This window comes from Curcuma longa, chromosome 20, assembly GCF_044706935.1.
Source record: "Curcuma longa cultivar G26 ecotype Majalengka, Jawa Barat chromosome 20, ITB_CL_G26_1.1, whole genome shotgun sequence".
NCBI classification, from domain to species: domain Eukaryota; kingdom Viridiplantae; phylum Streptophyta; class Magnoliopsida; order Zingiberales; family Zingiberaceae; genus Curcuma; species Curcuma longa.
The window spans coordinates 5,721,053-5,738,766 of NC_133880.1; the positions used below are offsets into that span (position 1 = coordinate 5,721,053).

The window sequence follows — 17,714 nt, forward strand, 5'->3', positions numbered from 1 at the left end:
TACGTGGGGTTTTGTGCAAATATCGCGACGATAAAGGGAGATCGTCGTCGCCATGGCGGAGGCGATGAGATCGGCGGCAGCAATGGCGGCAGCTTTCGCCGGTTCACCGGTGGCGATCCTTGTTTTAGTTCTGTTTTATTCGCATCTCCTCGCTTTGGCCCTCGCTGCAGGCGCTAGGTGCCCTTCTCAATCGATTTCAATTGCTTTAGCCGAACCCTATCTGGGAATTTCCTCTTTTGATTTTGCTATCGCTCAATTTGCAGCTCCGACGACGGGTACACGATTGCGGGTCGGGTGAAACTGGGAGGTTAGTGTTTTCCTTCATTCTATTTGATTAGGTCTTTGGAGCAATCCAGAGGGAAGACAAAGTACTGTAATTTGATTTGGACGTTATGAAACTGGACGTTGGGATCTTTAATATGAAATTTGTTTCCATTCTATTTTTTGTTTGATGACCTTGTCACTAGACTTTTCATACGGGGTTAAAGTTTGGTATCAGATGCTAAGCTAGGTTTGATATGGTCGTAGGCTGTCCTCCTAAACGTTGGTGTGTGAATGAAATAGTATTTAATCTAGGCAGTCCTTGACTCCTCGAAGTATATCAGAGCTTCAGCATGAGTTTCTGTTGTATTTCAGCATTTTAACATCAAGAGGTTCATATGTAGAAACCTCAGTCAAATATTTTAAGACGAATATCTGATCACTATTGATACAGAAAATTTTTCCCACATAACTTGATTGTTGTATGATTAAAAACCGCATCGCAAAGAGGGGAAGGATGTGATCTGAATCTGAGTGGTTAAGGGAGATCAAAGGGAACCTAGCATGTTGAGAAGCTTGTTGGCTTGAGAAAGGGCTTTGAGGAGTGTTGTCAAGGAGAAGACCACATGTACTCCCTGAAGCTATAAAATGGGCCAAGTAGAGTAGAAGGGTGTGCAGTAACCACAAGAGACTCAGTACATTATTTCTTGGCAATTCAGGGAAGTCAACTTTTGCATTCAATCTGGGTCTTCATAATCCACACCAAGAATTTGGATCACCACTGCTGAGTCCGGTTCACCTGGGTTGAGTTAGTTTTCACTTTGTCTGAGCTAGACCACTTCTGCCAATCTAGCCACACATTGAATGATCTGATCTCATCCCCGCCTGGCTGACTCATCTCAATTGGAATTAGTTCTCATCCAAGTTGCCACCTGACTTATACCTCTTTTAGGTACAATCTCACAGCTAAGTCTGCACTCACCCCTAGGTTGAGCTAACTCCCATATCTACTATTGTGAATTCACCAATGACAATCATGGAATTCTTATTACTTTATAACACAATGGGAAAGCTTTAGTACACTATGAAATGCTACTGACTACATACTAACATTATGTTATGCTTGTACTTATCCGCGAACTAAAATTCTTCCATTAAATCTTGGCACCAATATGCCAAATGTATGTTCCATAGACCTTTTTATTGGGTTTCTTAAATGTTGATGCAGCAATTTATCCAAGTGCCATGTGTATGATAATTTTTTAGTGTTTTAAAGTTTGAAGAGATAAGATTATGAAAGTCAGCAAAGTCTTATCATCTGTTGTCTGATTGTATTGACTTAAAAGATTTTGTAAAATACTATTCCTTGAAACACTAGCTATGCTTGATCATGCTAAGGAAACATATGATAGCATACAATTGAAAATTCCTTTCATTTTGTTAGTGAGCACTTCAGGGTACTACATATGCACAATCTAAGTTACTGTGAATCCTACATGGGAGTAGTAGTTCAGGACCTCAAGTTTTACTGTGGAGGTTGACTAACACGATGAACAAAGTTTTGATCAGTTTATTTGTTTGGGTTTGCAACAAGTGATCAGTGTTAAAATTGTTTGTTAATTTTATTATGATTTAGTTATATACTTATTCCTGTCTGTTATTTCCTCTTTGCTTCCACAATGATAATCATATAACAACATTGTTTCACCATGCTGTCAGGGATCTCACATATATAGTAGATCTTGTGTTTGATTTCCAATTCTATCTCATGGTATGGTCCAAAACAAGTAATTGTGATGTACTGATCTACAGCTTCTGCTTATTGTTGCTATTAGTATGAATATAGGATCTTGCTTTCATCTGAACATGCAGCAAATGATTTGCTAAAAACTGGTTTTACATCTCCTAGTGTCCTGATTGTTGTTTTTCTTTTTGGACTTTGCTAAAGATTTTGATTGTCACGTCTTTTTTTTTTTTTTGTTAGGTAAAACTCCCAAAGAGTTTGGCCTTTTGCCAAAGCTTACAAATGCCAAAGTCATACTTAATGGTGGTCAAAGCATCACTTTTACAAGAGCAGATGGTTATTTCTCATTGTATCCTCTTGGGCATTATACACCTTCTTCTGTTAGCCTCAAATTTTGTTGTTAGTTTTTGCTGTAGGTTCATGTTTAAACATACTTTTGCAGTGTCCTTGAAAAGGTCGAAGGATAGATCTTTTTATTTTTGGAAAGGTTTCCTTTTGGCATTTTGATTATATAAGTGAATGCATCATAGTTATGATCTTAACTTATATGCTCAAAGTCACAATGTGCCAGCTGGAACACATCTGATTGAAGTAGCTGCACTAGGTCATTTCTTTTCCCCGGTAATTTATCTTCTCTCCTATTACATGTTCAAACACGATGAAACCATGAGCTTATTTCCTCTTTATCAAAACACATGCACATATTCTCAGGTTCGTGTTGATATCAGTGCTAGAAACCCTGGTAACATCCATGCAGCACTCACAGAGAATCGTAGAGTTCTCTATGAGCTGATCCTCGAGCCACTAAGAGAGGAGCATTACTATGAGGTGAGAATTAGCTACTTGTGATCATGAATACTAGTTTTACAAAATGTTATTGATTTTTTTGCTACTTGTTTACAGATAAGGGAACCTTTTTCCATTTGGTCAGTAGTGAAAAGTCCAATGGGTTTAATGTTGGGTTTCACGCTTTTGGTGATATTTGTCATGCCAAAATTGATGGATAGTATTGGTAAGCTTTTACTATGTTTGATATTCGTCATATGCAATTTGAACAACACATCTACAACCGTGCATCTTGAATTTAGAACAAAAACAGATAAATAAGAAAGCTAGTGTATTCTAAATTAAAGTTGTTCCAATCCAATCTAAATGGTATTTGTTCATTTCACCATGCTTCTACATGAACATCACAAGTGACTGAGCAATATCCGTTGTTTGGACAACATCAATACAAATGAACTTTTGAGATAATTATATAACAAATTGTCTCCATATCATGTTCATTCACTACTTCATGCTATGTTTCCATGCAAAGTGCACTTGTAGCAGTTATGTATTTTATTTTACAAAGAATAACGGTATGTGAAAGTGTTAATATATTGTGACCAATCAATATCTACTAACGCACATTTGAGCTAAGTTTAATGATTGAGAATACCTGTGTAAAAAAATACGCCGTTGCAATCCACTCTAGCTTTAAATTTGACTTCCCAAAGGTGTTCATGCTCTACAAGTGTACTGTGCTTCAGTTTCAATTGGTATTCCTTTGCTATGTGTTACATGCTCCACCATCCTTTTGATTTGTCGATTTAATGGTGATTTTTTCATTACTTCTGTATCTCTAGCATCGTCATCGGATAGGGGTGCTTGTTTGTGTGTTTATTCAGTACTTCACCCCGTATCTCTATGTTCTATCGCCTTTTCAAATTTGTGGACCGATATATCTCTATGTAAATTGTACAAGTATCAGCATCATCATCTTAGTTTGCAAATGCATTATGGTCTTCTCTATGTAAACTATAAATATGTAGCATTTATACTGTCTTTTTCAATCCGTTCACTTTCTGCTTCAGATCCAGAGGAAATGAAACGGGCTCAAGAGGAAATGAGGGCACAAGGGATTCCTTCGATTTCGAACATGTTGGCGAGGGGCACTTGAACTTCAGACCCAGGAATTGGAAATGCACCTGAAACTTGTGCAATGAAATAACTTCTCATCTTGTGCTTTAACTATTTTTAGGGTTGAATTTGCTGTTCTTGGGAAGGCTTTGTGGTTGTACCATGAAGCAGTGTTTAGCAGTCGTTTCTTATATTATGAACTCTTTTGTTATTGTGTTCTTAGTTATTGGAGGCTATTGTATCGGTTTCTTCGAGATTCGAATTCTTGTCTTCTTCTGTAATTTTGTTCTGTCATAACCAACTCAGTTATGTTTCAATATTCACGTATATTCACGTTCATAAATCCATGTTCGTATGCGATCCATATCAACCCTTCGTATACCATTAACAACGAAAACTTAACCCCGACCGGTCTGGTTTAAATGGACCGACCAATAATGAGCTTTTCTTGAACAACCGTTAAGATTAATTGGGCCGTTAAAACCAATTGGGCCATCAAACAATGGGCTTTTATTGGACTCTACTCCCGTAACCCAGCACACGATGCAGGCGGTGACCACAGGATCGGCTCACCGGTTGGCGGACTCGACTCGACGATCTCCTCCGCTTCAGTCTTCGAACGAAACCCTAGGAGCCAGCGGAGGAGCCCGGAGTGGAATAAGCTCGTCCCTTTTATACGATCTCCAACGCGATCCGGCTTCCGGTGCTGCAATGGAGGAGGAGGAGCTTCAGAAGGCGGTGCTCGCGTACCTGAGGAAGAAGGGTTTCACCAAGACCGAGCTCGCTCTTCAGGAAGAGCAGCAGAAGGGCCTCCCTTCGCACTCCGATCTCCCGTTGTCCAGGTACGGAGATCCCACTCCCCTTCGCGCTCCGAGCGCACTCCGCCTCCCTACGAAATTTTGAGAACGCGAATGGTCGTTCCATCTTCGTTGCTCTATATACGGAAATAGAATTTCATGCAGAGTGGCTTTGTTTCTTTGTTTAGTTGATACATTATGTTCCTCAACTACAAGTTTTTATTTGATTTCACTCTTAGCATTTTGAGCACAAGCGTACTGTTAATTGGTGAAGGTGCTTAATAATAGTAGATTTCTCTGCAATGATCACCAATCTTAAGTAAGAGGAGGGTAAACTCATTATTGACATGATTTTATAGTTGCAATACATATCCTGCATATATTCGTGAAACCAAGATTCTGGTTACTTTCATAAAACAATAGTTCTGTCATGTAGGAGTAGTTGAGCTTCGATATTGTGCATAATCATTGATAGAACATTTCATGTGACAATTTCACTGCAAACAAGTTTATAAAGGGAAGCAAATTGATCCACTTGATTAACAATTTAATTTTAGCATTGTATCTCTCTTTTTTTTTACTTAGCACTCAAATTTTCATCTATAATTTTGTTGGATTTTCATAGTTTATGAACCTTGCATAGGCCAGGAAAAGTGGTTGACAATTCTGTGTATATTCTACCACTTAAACAAACATCAAAGCTTTCAGATTTTACTTCCAACATATCCTGTGGTCACATTCTTCAACCTCTTTGTTACTCCATCTATCTTGTCATACGAAGAGACCTATGCATGTTATATATAACCTTCACTGTTGCTACAGTTGTAGTATGAATATGATTGCTGGATTGTGTTAATTTTCTTTTTGTTTAAAAATGGCCAGTTTATTTCACGTACTTATCATTGCTTCTTGTCTGACAGATTGGAAAATAGTCCGGAACGATATAAAAATGGTTATAGCAAGCTAAGATCATGGGCCCATAGTTCACTGGATCTATACAAGGTACTGCAAGATTTGTTGCACTTATCTTTGAGAATTATATACTTTGCAATTACCTGTATAAAGTGATTAATTTTACACTTGAAGTGCATTTTTACTACTTCAAAGCTTGTATTTAAAATTTTCTCTTGATGGTTTAAAAATCAAAATTGTGTACTTATGGTTATTCATTTCTTACTAGAAGGAATTGTTGAATATTGCTACTTATACTGCCACAGTGCTTATTTGTTTGCTTGATGCCATATTCTTACTTTTTGGTCAAAATTAAAAAAATTACACTGGCTAATGTTAGATAACTTATGGTACTTATTGCTGCTTGTCTAGGCTATGAGTACCTATCGTTTTGTAACCTTTTTTTTGCTTGCATTCTTTAGCATGAGCTCCTTCGTGTACTCTATCCAGTGTATATCCACTGCTTCATGGATCTTGTGGCAGAAGGTCATATGCAAGATGGTAAATCTTATATACTTTCATTTTTATCAATTTTCTTAGTTATTCAAGTTTGTGTCAAATTGGTACAATTTTTCACTATGTTTTCTAAAATTATCTTTTGACTTGTTATGCTTTAACATTATGATGAGTTTGCAGCTCGGGAATTTTTCCAAACTTTCCGTGAAGATCATGAACTTATGCATTTAAGGGATCTGCAGAAATTGGAAGGCATCCTTTCTCCCTCACATTTGGAGGTTACAATTTTTTTCTTCTTTTGTCTCCCACATTCTGATTATGTATGAAACCAAATATTCGGACGAAAACTTTTTCCCAACCATCCCTGATTTCCCTTTAGGAAATGGAACTAGCTCGTTCCCTGAGGCAGAACAAAGTCCGGATAAAAATATGTGAGGTAAATCTTTTCTATATTAGGATTTTGTCTTTTGGTTTTTTTTATTCTGTACTTAAGTTAGGAACAGGCTATCATGGTGAAGTGAGTCTGTGTGTAGCTTGTTGATTTGTTGCAAGGTTGAGAGTAAAAGCACATGCTCTCAGGTCACCACATGGTGCATATGCAGTTTGCTTATACAGCTGTGTGCTTATATGAAATTATTCACTTTAGTTGTATCTGTATATAGATAAAACATGAAGTGCTTATAAGAATCTTAAAAAATGTCAAAATGGATCTTCTTAGAAATATAATCATTATGTTCATCTAATTTGCACACAGATTTTGTAATTAAATTTCAGGACTAATCTAATTAGTTCACATGTTGGGTGACTCTTCGCTTGTGTTTACATGTTTTTTTTATCAACAATGAAGAAGAAAAGACTATCTTTGTCTATATGCAAACTTAAACACAGAAAAATATAATTTATTTGAAAGTTATATCTTCTCCTGAAATTTTCACGAAGAAAAATACTTGATAAACACATATGGGGGCTGTGCATTAGCCATGAATCAAGAGATAACATTGTGAGAGTGTACACATATATTGTCTAACTTCTAATAATAATTAACAAATAATGTTAAATTCCTACAGTGCACCTTTAAAATAAATGTATAAATTTCATCTCTGTCTAGGCTGTTGGGTTGTATGTTGGTTATGCATGTGATACTGAATGATAGAAGCTCATTTTTGTATCTTTGTTTTTTTTTTTACTACACTTCCGTTAGTTTTTTTGTATTTTTAGGGAGGATGTTCAAGTTTTTTTCCCCGCTGTTTTGTAAACTGTACAGGATGTATGCATATGTTGATTGAAAATGAGTGCGAGCTTGTTTATATTTTTCTTGGAAAATGCTTATTCTTGTAAAATATGAAACAATTATTGATATCATGCTTCTTTTTATTGGATCTTTTGTATATTGCATCTTCTTCATTTTGCAGAGTTGTATTATCCATAATGGCATGCCAACTCTAATTTTGGCTGCCACAGCGTAATTCTTGGTTACTTTTGTCCAATTTTAAATGAGAAGTCATGCTTGATAGATATTTGGATGTTTTGATTTTTTTTCTCAAAAGATAAATTTGGGATATTTATTACAGATGTTATTCTATGAGGTAGCTATTATTAGATGATTTAATCACGTTCTTTAATTGTACTCTTTGTTTTGAATGTTTTTTAGTTAACAGAATAGCGCATGTTTCCTTTTACTGTGATAGTATGTGTTAACTGGTATAACCAGAGCTCTCACCTCTTCTCTTTTTTCTTTATTTTTTTTTTGGGGTATGCAGTACTCCTATGATCTCCTCTTACAGTACCTTCAAAAGACACAATCTTTTACAATCCTTGGGATAGTTAATGAACGCATCAATTTCGAAGGTACTAGTTCCCTTCAGTACCAAGACACTGAACATTAGTTTGAATAGTCATGCTAGGAAATATAGGCAATATTTTCATGGATGATATATTGATGCGCTCTTATATTGCAAATTTTCTGACTAGGCATCTTGAATTGTAATTTTTCAGTTTCACCAGGACAGCCAATCTCAATTTCTGATGATGCAGAAGTTGTAGCTCTAGTTGGAAGTAGTCATGATCTAGCTAAACACATAAACCAGAAGGAAGTACGCTGGGGGGTGAGTTCTAGTGGTCAGATGTTAATCTGTTCCTATTTTGTAGTCATTATATATAGATATTGTAGATATCTACAATATATGTGTGTGTATATGTATGCACTGTGAGTTGGAGACCACATTTATAATTATATGCCTGTACTCAGTCCATATCTTTGGTCTTCTGGATTCCCATTTGTAAATATTTCATGAACCCGTTGAAGATAAAATAATTTGGTTAGTTCTATACTTTTTATTTGATTGCTTTGATCACCATGTTGCCTCTTTGCATTTGATCCATTGTGATTAACATGAATTATCAGCCTACAATTATTTAAATGGAACATGATTCTGATTCTTGCTTGATGTTGAAATAACACCCTTTATGAAATTAAAAATCATATTTATTTTTTATCTTCTTTTTATAGGGTAGAGATAAATGCATTATGACTAGAATTAGGTTTCATCCTATTTTTTATTCTAGCAAAGGGAAGGTATGATAGTGGATCAATTCAATGTGGCTAGGTCTGGTGAAAGTTGGTGTAGATGCAGGCGGTGGCAAGAAGCACAAGAGTAGATTGTGTCTGTGAGGTGGATTTTTAGGAATTTCAAGTTTTTTTTATGGACCTACCAAATCAATTCGGTCGAGATATAAAAGTTTTCATCTATTGTGATACTTTTGATGAATTATCACAGACTAGTTGTTTGGTTCTTTGTCAAGTTTGATCCCCACAATATCTCAATCTAGCTTAAATCACCAAATAGCAATATACTGCAAAATGGCAATATCTGGAGTTTATATTCTTTAATGTTATCATTGATATTTTTCTCTTTTTTTGGTTGTTGGATTAATGCAATCCTTTTATGTGTTGCATCATAAATGTTTATGCATTCATAACAAACCCAAGATAGTACATTATATTGCTTTAGTTGCTCAGTTGCATTCCACAAATCTTTCTAATAGGTAGTTGCTGCAGTTACTTGAAGATTCTGTTGAAGAACGTCTGGAGAAGGGAAATTCAGATTCTGAAAAGGCTGAGGATGAAAACAAGGAGATTGAACCAGAAGAGAACAAGGCAAGTATTTAAATTTGTTTGTACCATGATTTAGTGCCTACATGGAGCTACACTAGAATTTATGATGCACATGTGTACACAATTTGCATCGCTTTGGTAAAAGGATCCTTGAATTATATAGTATTAAATTCATTATGAATTAGTCATAATGGTTACACTTGCACTATCACATCATTGTTTTCCTTGATGCCTTTCTCATGAATGTGATTCAATGTTGACATGGAACTGTTTGTAGTGATCAGCACTATCACCATCTCAAATGATCTTTATTTCTTTTTCATGCATTTCAGAGAAAGGAGCTTAAGATTCACCAACAATTATATCATCATTTAATGCATTTGACCTATACGATAACTTGGCTATCAAATTGTAGCTATATGGAAGTTATTATGCGTGTACACACTAAATATGAATTTCTTTGTAAAAGAGATCTTTTGACTATCAATATGGAATCACCGACTTTCAATGTCATCACACCATTGCATAATTTTCTCTTAAATGTCTTCATGGGAACTCTATAAAAATTGGATCATCCTTGATTTTTCTCTTAGATATTAGTTACTAAATTATTGCTTTTTTAGTTACCATGATTTTTTTTTTTTTTTGAAATTTTGGTTTGAACACAGTCCTCTGCAATTAATCTGGAAACAACATGATGACACTAGCCGCTATGCTCTATAACAACGTGAGAATGCATCTTCAATATTTTCTTTTAACAGAAAAGATCTTCTGGCGGAGGAAAGCAAACTGCTCCTTCAAAAAAGCCAAAAAAGGACAAGCTTGTTGGTGCTACAGGGAAAAATGTTCGCTCAGAAACAAGCACTGTTGCTGTGGCTCCACGTGTAAAACCAGAGCTTACACTACCCGTAATGTATTAACATATTGCTTTATGTTCTTATTTTTCATCACTTTTTATGTTCATTTATCCTAGTTCTTATTATGTATATCTTTCTTTCATTACTTAATACACTGAATACTGTGTTTATTTATTTAAATTACTTGCCGAAGCTTACAAGCTTTCCATTTTGTGGGCGTTTAATTTCTGTATGTTACTTGTCTAGATATATATAATGTATTATGTTCATACTTCAAAGAGGGAGAATCTTAGTGGAAAATCATCAACTGCTAGGCACATAATTCATTATGTTTGAAGTATCAAATGCAATATGATAGCCAAAAACATTGATATTTCTCCAAAATTTTTCACAGTTCTAGTGTTAATAAGTTATATTAATCTTTTATGTAGTCTGTTTGCTTGTTTAATTGATTGGATAAATAGTAGCTTATAAAACAAATATCAATATTTGCAGTTTATTGTTCTTAAAGATTTTGTTTATTTATTATTCCAGCCCCATGGAAGTAGAAAAAATGATTATTAATGATCTACGGAATCGTGTGCAATTGAGTAGCATGGCACTGCCGTCTGTATGCTTCTATACTTTCATCAACACACACAATGGGTAATGGACTTCCATTGTGCTTTTACAACTAAATGTTTTCAGAAAAGTTGCCTGTGATTGTAACTGATTTAGCTCGGATGTTTGCCAGATTAAATTGTTCAGCTATATCTCAAGATGGATCTTTCGTGGTTGGCGGGTTTTCTGATTCATCTCTAAAGGTTGTTTTATAGTTAACTACTGGGAAAGTTTTCATTATTATTATTTTTATTTTACTATAGCAAAATATAATTGTAAATTAATAAATACTCTACTATAGTAACTAGGATTCGACCTCTGCAGGTCTGGGACATGTCAAAGATTGGCCAATCAACAAAACTTGTAAGTACTGCTTAAAATGTTTGTTAGATCATTTATATTATCTTTCTGTTTGCCTACTTTTGTGTATGGACATGTATATTATATAATAATTTGAATCTCGCAATGATGAGCTAAGTGCCCTTGTAATTACTTCGTTGATTTATGTTACTTATATGCAATGATATACCAGCATATTCTGTTCTCTAATGTGCATCAACGATCTTGTTGACACAGACTAAGCCTCAGATCACCTTTTAACGTAGATCATAAATAGCCTTTACCTGCTTTAACTTCCGATATCCAAAGTCTCAACTGTGGTCCGATCAGACCTCCAAAGATGCTGCATCCGTCCTCGCTGGATCCTCCAACTTTTTGTGCCTAGGCTACAACTGATGCCAAAGGACCTACTAGGGTAGCCAACCAAGGACGGAACAAAATGAGAAAACGAAAAGCCCACTATTGCTGATTTCAATTGCAGGAATTGGTTGACTTTCTTTTGTTTTGATTGTGGAAAATCAAAAGTACACCCACATTTGATTTTTCTACTAACTTTAAATTGGGTGTACTTTTGAGTCCTTGGATATAAACCAGGTGGCGGAGATGAGGAAGATTTATAGTATGGTACTGAAACGCTGAAAGTAACTTCTCTATGTATGGTATAAATTATTCTTGGTTGGTTGATTCAAATAGCTGTCTATAACATTAATTAATTTAGTGAATATATCTAGCCAATTTTTTTGTGATATTTGAAATCTTATATCTGCCTTCATGGGCGTGCATCTAGAATTAACAACAGTCTTGTTTTTTCCTTTAAATTCCTACTAAGCAGCTGCATCTTGTTCTTTAATATATATATTTTTGGTTATGCAAAATGTATCTGTTATTTGAGAATTGAGAGTTTATCCCTTGCATGTTGGTCTTGTTACAACAAGGCTGACTGTTTTTTGTCTGGATGTTCTATATTTGATATTTCTGTTTACAGGTTATAATTTATTGGTAAGTTCTATATTTTTTGCAGGGAGAAGATCAGTCCACGTTTAATGAGCATCTAGTGGGAACAGAGGAGGGCCAAAGTTCTTGTACTGTATTCCATGGTCACTCTGGTCCTATCTATTCAGCCACCTTCAGTCCTCTTGGTGATTTTCTGCTGTCTTCATCATCAGATTCTACGAGTAAGCTTAGTTTTGAAATCACACAATTTTTGCCATATAGGTTGTCTACATTTAAACATTTTGTTTTGCTTTTATTTCTTTTTAGTTCGATTATGGAGCCCCAAGTTGAATGCAAATCTTGTCAGTTACAAAGGGCACAATTACCCCGTATGGGACGTGCAGGTAATATTAATTCCTGTTATTCTCGTATGTTTGTGAACTTTGTTTGCCAAGTAAAAGATAGATTCGATCATTTTCAAGAGCTCTGTCCATTTGAGAGTTATATCTCAAGAGTTTTTGTATTGCATATGATAAATACATACATTAAATGAGGAAGACTAAAGAAGACTTGATTAGTAATAATAAAATAAGATAAAATTGATTTAAATATGGATGATGATATAGTAGGGGATATAGCTCAATGGCGTAGGAGGATTCATATAGCTGACCCCACCTAATGGGATAAAGCTTGGTTGTTGTTGTTGTATATGCATCTTACACTTATGCTTCTTGAAATCAATTGCCTTCATGAGCTTTATCCATGTTGACGGCTATATGCCAAGAGTTTCTATATTGCATGGATTTGATTTCAGTGTAGAATATGAACTTAAGGAATCAGATTAATTGACTGTTGCAACTATATGGATTTTAAGCAACCGATGTAATCTATTATTTGTCATTGTTCTTAAATTCTCACAAATCAAAGTCCCATTTAAAGATTTGGTAGGGAAACTCTACACTGCAAGAAATTTATCTTCAATTAATTATAATTATAGGATATTCATTAAAACTCTCTTTATTCTGGTTTTGACTTCTCTACCAAGTAAGTGCTGAAGGTGAATTTGTGTGACCTAGATGTGGCAAATGAGCTGAGCTGCTTGCAACTTGGCCTGACCTATCCCACGAGTTAGGTTGGCCCATCATTCTCCCTGTTATTTGAGTTTGGTACGACTCGCTTTTTCAAGCGGTCAAAATTCATCAATTTGACTAACTAGTTTAGAAGCTATTTTGGTCAAATTAATTATCAATTTTACCTCAATTTTTTTAAAAGATCAAGATGTTCTATCAATTATTCCTATTACCAAAGTTAAGATGTAATACGTAAATGTTAAGATTTTAATCAATAAAATATTCTAGAATATTGGGGTTTTATTTTTTATTTATAAATTAATTTTCATATTTTAAATTTAATTTAATAATTCTTTAGGCCGACACAGGCACGATGCCGTGCTCGGGCTCAGACTAGGTGGGACAAAACCAGTATTTGCTGTCATGCAACACGACCAATTTGAAGCCGTATCAGGCTTTTGGCACAACATTGAAAAAACTGCGCCAAACAGGCCTGTACCATGCCCAGTCCAAGTACAGCCTATTCACACTTCTAGTGTAAGCAACAGGAAATCACTTGATTGCTCATTTAGTTTAGTGACCAATGACCTTTACTCAGGTAGTATAATTTTATTTATTGGTATTGTTGGACACTATGATCTTTGATTTTCTTTAATACATGATTCAGCATAACAATCATTTATTTGGAACTAGGAAGGCTTAGCTTTTATGACAACTCATCCTTACCTATTAGATTTTCGGTGCGGTAAGTCTTTGCACTGGCTATTTTCTGCATCATGAGCGTCATGGTTACTATTTCAGTTTTTCTCCCATGGGGATAGTGTATACTTGCTGGGATATATGCTATTTTTCTATTTCGTTCTTGTATACTAAATTTCCTTGTCTAGAAAGTTGATAGTGTTTTGCTATTATACTCTGCAGTTTAGTCCTTTTGGCCATTATTTTGCTAGTTCTTCACATGATCGGACAGCTAGAATTTGGTCGATGGACAGAATACAACCTCTGAGGATAATGGCTGGACATCTTTCTGATGTTGATGTAAGTACGTTATAATTATCTTATAGGTTGGATGCCCTCATCTTGGTCTTCTTGGTTCCTAGATTCTGTTATATTATCAAATGATATAGTCATCTTTGTTTTTCATCCAGCAATCAGATCACTTGAACTTGAAGTGCTTCAATCAAAATCTTGTTGATCAAAAGTTATTCTAGAAAATCTCCTCCTAATTCTTGTTTTAATTTTTCACTTTTCTCCTTTTAGTTTTCTCTTACACTATATTGATATATCATTGAAATTGTCTTGAAATTTTACTTATCCATTTTCCACATAGAGGTGTCAATTGGTCGATCATGTGGTCTGGTCTAACATGACACAGTTCGGATGCATATGATTGGTAGTGTTAGGCCCACTCCTAAGCACAGTGTTGTGTCAGACCTGATATGACACTGGCTGAAGCTCAACATGGTTCGTAGGTTGAATCCATCTTGCCATATTTTTCTACAATAATATTAATATTGATTTTTAATATTAAAATTTCTAATAATATTTAATAAAAATATCATTTTTAGTATTATTGATTAAATTTTTTTAGATATTAGTATTTTTAAAAAAATAAATATAAAAAATGAGTCAGGCAGGCCCTGCTGTGCCAGGCATGACACAACTCCATCCTGGCTTGGTTCTTACTGGGCAGCACGGACTGAATTGCTTTTGGTCACGCCCTAGCTTGACATGGCTTCTCATGGTGCTAGCCTAGGCCCAACACTGCTCATCACGGGCACGGCCCATTGATACCACTAATCTCGTCTTAATGTTCATTCTCTTATGCTGATACACTGCGCTGTAGTAAAAACTGCCAATTTCTGAAAATTTAAGTTGTCATGCCTGCTACTTGCTCTACCTTTGTTTGCTTACTCAGAGAAACCTGCTTCTTCAAATATTGCCCAACACTAACTTAACAAGTTTGTAAGAGCCCCTGGGCATAAGCCCAGGTCAATTTTATGGATTCGTCGTTCCAGATGAACCAATTTTAACTTCACCTCATGAAAGAATCTAGTAGATTGCGACGGTCTGTTTAAGCCTTGTCTACTGGGGGCTCTTATTGTTAACAATACTGATACTTCAAAATCTCATTTTAAGTTGATGCAATTTTTTTCCCTTCGATTTGCCAATTTATACTTCTTTTACCATTAATAGATCTTTCTATGCAACTTTTTTCCATCCTTACTTTGTTCCGTAGTCTATGGTTTTTGAAATTCCCTTATTAGGCGGACTAATGGATGACGATATGTGTTGTCTAGTGTGTACAATGGCATACCAATTGTAATTACATTGCGACCGGCTCGAGTGACAAAACTGTTAGACTGTGGGATGTACAAACTGGGGAATGTGCACGGATTTTCATTGGTCATAGGAGCACAATATTGTCATTGGCAATGTCTCCAGATGGGCGGTTTATGGCTTCCGGTGATGAAGATGGCGCAATCATGATATGGGATCTCTCAACTAGCCGTTGCATCTCACCACTTATGGGGCACAATTCTTGTGTTTGGTCTCTTGCTTTCAGGTGATTTGTGAGCTTAATTCTTCCAATTTGCGTTTCCTTATATTGATGAGTGGAGAAAAACTTGTGCCATTCTGTTCTTAGTATTATCTTTGTTATGATAATCCAGATCATATATCGAATATGGTGCATTTGTTGATTATCACATGGCTTTAAAAGCTGTTTTGAGCAAAGAAAAAGTGAAGGGATAGTTGAATGTCTTGAGTTTACGGTATATTGATGAACATAGTATCCACAAGGTACAGTATGATGGTTAAAATAACAAAGAAAAGAGTTTGGAGTTTCCATAATTGTCATATGCTCCTTCGATAGAAATTATTGTTTAGGCCAGAATTTTGGGCCATAAAGAAAAAACAGAAGTAGGTAGTTGGAAAATCGATACTTTTTCAGATTCAAGAACTTGACTATAACAACTTAAAACTCAAGCGGTTAGGCAGTTCGAATTTATAGTCCATACACTTACTACCACTACAAATATACATGATCTCAGGCAGTGTGTTTCATTGATACCGACATGTTTGTTAAGTTAATTTTTTCTTTACTAAATGGAGTTGTTGACAGTAATAAACGCTTATGATAGTCGTGAAGGTTCGCTGCTTGCTTCTGGATCCGCTGACTGTACAGTGAAATTATGGGATGTAACTTCCAGTGTCAAGGGACAGAAGGTAGAAGAGAGGTTAGTCTAATTTCATTTCATTTGATACCTTTCTCGATCTGTATCTAACTGGTTTCAGTACAGCTGAAATTGTCTTAAATTTTCTGTTCAGTAAAACCAGCACCACGAATCGCCTACGGCTATTGAGAGCTCTGCCTACCAAATCCACTCCTGTATATACATTACAGGTACAACCTGCTTGGTTGCGGTAGCACATGATTGTCCAATTTCACTCATTGTACTGATTGTTCAATATTTGCTGGTAGTTCTCGAGAAGGAACCTTTTGCTTGCTGCTGGAGCGCTATCAAAGTGCTAGATGAAATGTTTACTCCATAGTTGCAAATGATGGGTAAGTACTAGACCTTCCTTAGGAAGATAATTGAGTTTATCGCAGTCTAGAGGAGACAATATACTCTTCATTGTCTTAAAACTGCTCGAAGGATATCATTTTCGTTGAAAAATCACCCAAGATGGAAAACTTCTATGATATTTGCAAGGTTTTCAGGATCTGATTTCTGGTTTTATGCAAAAAATGCTATGTTCTTCGTTTCGTCTACAATTTCTCACCGGATTGCAACATTTTTTTTTCAGTGTACAAGTGCATTCAAATGCCTGAATTTATTAGGATTTCTTTTTAGAACGCGACTGTTTCGAGCAAAACTTACGATAGAATATATCGATCCCAACAGTTAACATGTTTTTTCTTGTGTTTGCCCAGTGCTAGTTCTTCCTCCGTTGCCTTCCACAGTGAGTTTGAAGATGGTAGAATTAGAACTATCAGCACCATTTTTGCGGAGCAGCAGAAGAAACCTTGACACTGCAGTGCACCAAGTACCGAAAGCATTGCTGTTCATATCGAACTCCTAAATCTTCAACGAGATCTGTCACCGCGCATTCGGTAAATCTTAGATTGGTTCCATTCTCGATGACTCATACTGATCGATGTATCTCATTCCTTAGATTTGTAGGGAGGGTAATGTGCTGTTGTTTCTTGTCTAGTATTTAAAGGTCTTGAATATCATTAGGTTTTGAATTTGATGTTCCCTCGATGAGTTTGTGTTCACAACAATACGTGGACATCTTTGATGTAGACACTCAAGTTTCATGCCCTTGTTGCTTGCTTTATCGTCTTATGGAAGGCCCTTCGACACAACACAAGTTGGTTGATCGTCATTGTTAGGCCAATTTGGAAGCTCAAGGATGCGACGAGAACAGGAGGCTCTCGAAGGTGACCGAGTCAACTCGCGATGGATCTACTTGTCCAACCATTGAACCCTAGTGATCGAGAGCTGACTTGGTCCTTTTTTTAAAATTTATGCTCTAACTAAATTTCCCGCTACCTAACTGCCCAGTATCAAGGTGGGCCCTATTGGATTCAGTGTCCATTTCCACTAATATAGTTGCGTCTACGTGTCAGGTAGGTTAGTTTCAACTATCAAGTAATTACTGATATTTGTGTGGGCCCCGATT

At 35.8% G+C, this 17,714-nt stretch overlaps 2 protein-coding genes across 2 annotated transcripts; both read left to right on the forward strand.

Moving 5' to 3' along the window:
* Positions 1-7: 7 nt before the first annotated feature.
* Positions 8-4,161, forward strand: LOC141813584 (ER membrane protein complex subunit 7 homolog). Its single transcript, XM_074701546.1, has 7 exons — positions 8-177; positions 264-307; positions 2,246-2,354; positions 2,563-2,626; positions 2,717-2,833; positions 2,909-3,017; positions 3,862-4,161. Exons 1-7 carry the CDS (start codon positions 53-55, stop codon positions 3,945-3,947), a joined length of 654 nt encoding a protein of 217 aa, XP_074557647.1. The 5' UTR covers positions 8-52; the 3' UTR covers positions 3,948-4,161.
* A 371-nt stretch (positions 4,162-4,532) lies between these two features.
* Positions 4,533-17,329, forward strand: LOC141813312 (transcription initiation factor TFIID subunit 5-like). The gene is made up of 20 exons (XM_074701253.1): positions 4,533-4,749; positions 5,625-5,706; positions 6,078-6,156; positions 6,292-6,389; positions 6,491-6,547; positions 7,872-7,959; positions 8,107-8,216; positions 9,170-9,268; positions 9,988-10,139; positions 10,618-10,728; positions 10,817-10,886; positions 11,008-11,046; positions 12,044-12,197; positions 12,283-12,359; positions 13,947-14,063; positions 15,326-15,591; positions 16,169-16,264; positions 16,356-16,431; positions 16,510-16,593; positions 16,963-17,329. The coding sequence occupies exons 1-19, from the start codon at positions 4,619-4,621 to the stop codon at positions 16,558-16,560; spliced, it is 1,953 nt and encodes a 650-aa protein (XP_074557354.1). The 5' UTR covers positions 4,533-4,618; the 3' UTR covers positions 16,561-16,593; positions 16,963-17,329.
* Positions 17,330-17,714: the final 385 nt, after the last annotated feature.

Excerpts from the sequence above, each read along its gene's own strand:
- LOC141813584 (XM_074701546.1), top strand. The coding sequence starts at position 53 with ATGGCGGAGGCGATGAGATCGGCGGCAGCAATGGCGGCAGCTTTCGCC. Across the intron at positions 178-263 it reads GCCCTCGCTGCAGGCGCTAG|CTCCGACGACGGGTACACGA; the intron begins GTGCCCTTCTCA and ends CTCAATTTGCAG. Across the intron at positions 3,018-3,861 it reads AAAATTGATGGATAGTATTG|ATCCAGAGGAAATGAAACGG; the intron begins GTAAGCTTTTAC and ends TTTCTGCTTCAG.
- LOC141813312 (XM_074701253.1), top strand. The coding sequence starts at position 4,619 with ATGGAGGAGGAGGAGCTTCAGAAGGCGGTGCTCGCGTACCTGAGGAAG. Across the intron at positions 6,390-6,490 it reads TTTCTCCCTCACATTTGGAG|GAAATGGAACTAGCTCGTTC; the intron begins GTTACAATTTTT and ends ATTTCCCTTTAG. Across the intron at positions 12,360-13,946 it reads ACCCCGTATGGGACGTGCAG|TTTAGTCCTTTTGGCCATTA; the intron begins GTAATATTAATT and ends TATACTCTGCAG.